At 37.2% G+C, this 4,842-nt stretch overlaps 1 protein-coding gene across 1 annotated transcript in view; it reads left to right on the top strand.

Moving 5' to 3' along the window:
• Positions 1-1,989, top strand: part of LOC118407972 (SCO-spondin-like) — a 51,751-nt gene extending 49,762 nt beyond the window's left edge. The window contains exons 64-66 of the mRNA XM_035808576.1: positions 455-501; positions 915-1,088; positions 1,709-1,989. Of these exons, the coding sequence (XP_035664469.1) occupies positions 455-501; positions 915-1,088; positions 1,709-1,989 (502 nt within the window). The remainder of the gene's footprint in view (positions 1-454; positions 502-914; positions 1,089-1,708) is intronic.
• The last annotated feature ends 2,853 nt before the right edge of the window (positions 1,990-4,842 follow it).

The following is a 4,842-nucleotide window of genomic DNA, read 5'->3' as shown; positions in this document are numbered from 1 at the left end:
TCTCACTATACTCAGGTGAAAATGAGTACCTAGCTTCGGCTCATGGTGATTTACATCATTCACCTGGACGGGAGACCTGGCGCATATGAAAGGGTATGTCACCCCGTAAGGGACGGTATAGCCCCGTCGTGTGTAAACATGTGCGAACATGTGTGATCACGTCGACCGATGATGTATGTTCGTCTGTATCTCTGTGGATCTGCCGCTACCAGCCCAAAGCTGCCTAGGTAGATCCGTATAATGAGTTGTATCATTGGCAAATAAATAAGAAATAAATAAAATAAATAAATAGATAATTTTTTTCACAAGTGTATTGTACAGAGTGTGTCCTCTTAATGACAAGTAAAACTAGGATACTTTGCTATGCAAAAATGACAGATAGTTAAACTAAGGACTGATACTGTAACAGCTTTCGGGTAACTTTACAGAATTCTTTCCATGTTCTCTTCCACAGTACCTGCACCCCCAATGGTCTGTCCTGCATCAATATCAACTGTTCAGGTACGTAATTATTTTAGTCTACCTTCTGTAGAATACAAGTTGAACAACAAAGAGAGTGCAGGGAAGTGACAGTCATTTAAATCTGTGGTTTAAGAAGTCTTGTTTACAGATGCACATACAGGTACTTCTGTCTTAATATAATATTTTGGACCCAGATGACTTACCTATAACCCTGCAATAGAATAAGAAATCTTTATCAAAAGTAATATAATTGTATCATTACTGTCAATTGTCAGTGTGGAATTTTCTTAGCAAAAAAATTAGTTCAAATTGAACATTACTGTTAGAAAGTTGACAGAAGTGTGTTTATGTAATACCCTTATGTCAGCAAGAAACCTCAGCAATTTTGTCTTTCATATAAAGAAATGCATTCACCTGTTTTCACAAGTTTTTGTTCTGTCTGATTGAAACAGCTCTGGCTAGTTGGGAACCGTGGGGCACCTGGAGTGCATGTGATGCCACCTGCGGAGGTGGGAAGCAGACGCGTACACGGACATGCACGGCCAGGACTCACTGCTGTGACTATGCCTGTCCTGGACTGTCATTGGAGCAGCAGCCCTGCAACATTCAAGACTGTCCCACTACATGTACGTCATATCTTCAATGTCAAATTCTCCACACAACCTGATTTTTCTTTTGTTGCCAATCAAGTCTGTAACCTGGCTGAGCTTAGACCTTCCTCAGGTCTGTATTGACAGAAGCTGCAAATATACTTCTTGCCACTAGGTGGCAATGCTGCAAGAATGCAATCCCATATTTAGGGGAGTCTGTGTTGAAGTGGTAAATCTTGCACATATTTTGTGTTTCCATTTAATAAGCTGTTTGCCGTACCAAATTTTAATTTTGTGCCGAGTATTTACATTATGTCAAATAAATGAGTATTGGCTTTGCTAAGATATCCATCAAAGAACATTGTGTGTCTTTTTCATTACAAATTTGACAGACTATCAAATACTTTAAGTACCTACCACCTTTTAGGAAAAAATTATACAGTTGGATCCAAGAGTGAACATATGCTTGCCCTATTACTATTAAAAACGAAGAATTATTGTGCTTATACACAATAGCTCACTCATTCACTCTGTCAAGCTGTCTCAGAATTATTGCATAGCAAACTACTATTAAAGCCTTATGATATACTATCAAGAATTGCCTTTGGAGATATTCTTTGACAATCTGTATTCATTATGATATGATTATCCCACAGCGCCATCCTGCCAGGTTCACACCGAGGTGCGTAACCTGACTCACAACAGCTGCGTGGCAGACAACGTCCAGGTCAGCTTCTGCACCGGGAAGTGCCCGTCCTACACGCAGATCAACGTGATGCAGCCGTACTACCAGACCGTGTGCGAGTGCTGCACCTTCACGCTGGACGCCCTGCAGCCGGTACGCTTTGTCGAGCTGGACTGTGGGAACGGGGAGAAGGAAACAACGGTACTGCCCAGGATCGAGCGATGTGACTGCATAGCTTGTGCTGGTACATGAAATTTTTCTCTCTATCTTTAGGTAAAAGTCAAAGAGAATTACAACTTAATACATATTAAAATAACCAGCATATTGCCTTTTAAATTACATTTTGAAAGGTAAATTTCTTAGACTTAGAAACATTCTTTGCCTCTAGCTGTAGTTTAATGAAAGTGTCTCTAATCAAATAAAAAGAAACAAATAATATGTGAAATTCGAATCTGTCAGATGTAATATTACTAATAATTTCAAAATTACATCATTATTAGCCATCAATATTTATTGAAGATAATTGTCTGTTGTAACAAATGTTGGTTCAATTCTTTGATTAATGTTAAGTCACTCTACCTTTTTGTCACTAATAGTAACGCTTAACATTTTCAGTCATTTTAAACTTCAACAAGGTATTCTAAAGGTAAATGCGCAGGAAATATTACTTAGTAATCAATTATCAATTGCTTTATAATGTTTCATTTTTAGGTGGAGACTAATTTCTTAAATGAGATATGGACTGACCGAAGACGGCATGGAGGGACAACAGTTCTGGTCAGCAGTGTTGGCTGGACAGGTGGACAGAATGACGGCATGGCAAAAACATTTAAATGTAGCATGAAATTTATAGACGATTCCGCGTGGGCAGTTGACATGATAGTGCAGAGCTATATGTGCTAATTGTAACCAATCTCTGATGTCAAATGTGTGTGAAAAAATGTCACATAATACATAATAGGTGATTCAGAATTTTCAAAAAACATCTTTGAGGCAAGATTCGTAATATGTTGCCGAGCCCATGCCACCATCTTCCCCCCAAAGATCTGCTTGGAGATGTAATTTATGATATTTACTCAAATTCTAAAGAGAATGAGGTATTTGGAAATTTTATGTGCTTACTTTTCAAAAATTTATTGGAACACAGTCTTAGCTCTATCGTATGCTATATTTGAATGCTCAGACCACACAAATTTAATTTGTTGGTTCTCATATTTAAAAAAAATATGGAGCTAGAGAAAGGGCAAAAAGTTGCGAAATTCGGATGGAAAGATAAGGGCTGATACAAAACATAACGGATAGTGAGTTTTCAACTTAAGATTTTAAAACAAACAAATAATACCACTGCACAGTACTTGGTTGAAAATTATCAAAGATATTTACTTATGCCCTTCATAAATAAAAACATTAACTGCCATGATAAATGTACCCACATATATTGTAACAAGCATTTTGGTCAATTAGTTATAGTTATACCGGAAGGTTGTTGAACAGTTCCATTAATTAATCTAATCATAGTGAGGATTTGCTGAATAAAAGGTATAATGGTTTGATTTTTTTCCTTTTGAAAAAAAGCTTGGTATCCAGTCGTATTATAGCTCCTGGGTGAAGACAGAGGAGACTAGGGAGCTATAATACAGCTGGATATCAGACTAGGGAAAAAAGGAGTGGGCGACTCAAAGGACCAATGAATCAAATTTGTGTAGTCTTATTGTTGTGCCTGAGAAAACCCCCTGTCCAGAATATTCCCAGATTGTTGGCTGGAACACGTGTATCTTCCTTAATCTATAACATGATTAAAGGACTATGAATTGATTAAAGAATTATAGAGCTATTTATTCAAGATACTATGAAGAGAAATTCACATATGGCAGGGAATAGTTTTGTAGCATTTACTGTAAAATGCTTGGATTTGGTAAGCCGTAATTTTTAAGCTGATTGAGGTTTCGATACGAAAATCATATGTTACAACAACGACAAAAAACATAAACATTTGTCCATAAATGTATGCAAGTCAAAATTTGCCAGCAAATTTGAAGATTTTGGAACAGAATGCATAGATATAGAATTGGCTTTAAAGATACAGATACAGAACTGCAATGTTTGCAAAAAAATACGTCTTTACCAGGTTTTCTCATTTTGCAGTAATGACTATCTCACCGATTATGATTTTATTCAGATTATTGATATAAAAACTAAAGAGAAATATATTAATGCATTCTTAACTTAATGTATTTGAGAGAGTAAAGAATAAAGAGATTGTGAGCATTACCTTTGTATGGTTGTTCTTGACTCCCTATGTGTCAAGTTCTTTTTTTATCTCCTGACTTATTGTAGAACACTTCCTGCCATGTAGGCAGTTATTGACAGGCTTTAAAAAATGAAACAGTTCCTTCGCAAGATATTGTTACGTGAAACTTTTGATACTGACGCCCACTTTATAGGGGTTCATACCTGTACCAAGAGTGGCCCAAGCACTACACGTGTCAGTGACGACCCCTAGCAGTTCCCGACAGCATTACACATTGGTCCCAACCTAACTGCAATAATATTTTGAACTGCTAGTATCTTTTGATCCATGTAATAGTTGACGTTGGCACGTCAGGGATGTTGATCGGTTCACGAAGTATTGTTGAGTTGGCATCGCTGATTCCGAGTGGTTCGATATAGGATATAGTACGTGTCCCTGCTGGGGAATCCATTCATCAATGAAACAAAGGTATTTTAACCAAAATCGTCATTTCTAACTCTAAATTGCAGTACAGCAATTGAGATTACATGTGCATTTTATATGTATCGCATGGTACTAAGTCTGCATTTTAGCACATGATCCCTAAACTTAAAGGAAGAATACAGACAAAAGCTTGGCTTTCCTGCCATCTTTATTAAGATATCACCGCATCACAGCAAATCAAATGAAAACCGAAAAAAAAAACAATGGACTTAAGATGCCATTTATTATTATTAGTAAAGAAATTCCATGTATTGCAAATCGTAGAGAAGTGTGTTCGACATGACCCGGTGTCACGCCGAATAACTGCCTTGTCAAATAATTGCCATATTAGGCGTTCCTCCTGTGTGGATTAAGGCAGGTAAGGGGGAAAG

Source organism: Branchiostoma floridae, unplaced genomic scaffold, assembly GCF_000003815.2.
Source record: "Branchiostoma floridae strain S238N-H82 unplaced genomic scaffold, Bfl_VNyyK Sc7u5tJ_1513, whole genome shotgun sequence".
In the NCBI taxonomy this organism is placed as follows: domain Eukaryota; kingdom Metazoa; phylum Chordata; class Leptocardii; order Amphioxiformes; family Branchiostomatidae; genus Branchiostoma; species Branchiostoma floridae.
This window is presented reverse-complemented; position numbering and strand designations above follow the sequence as displayed.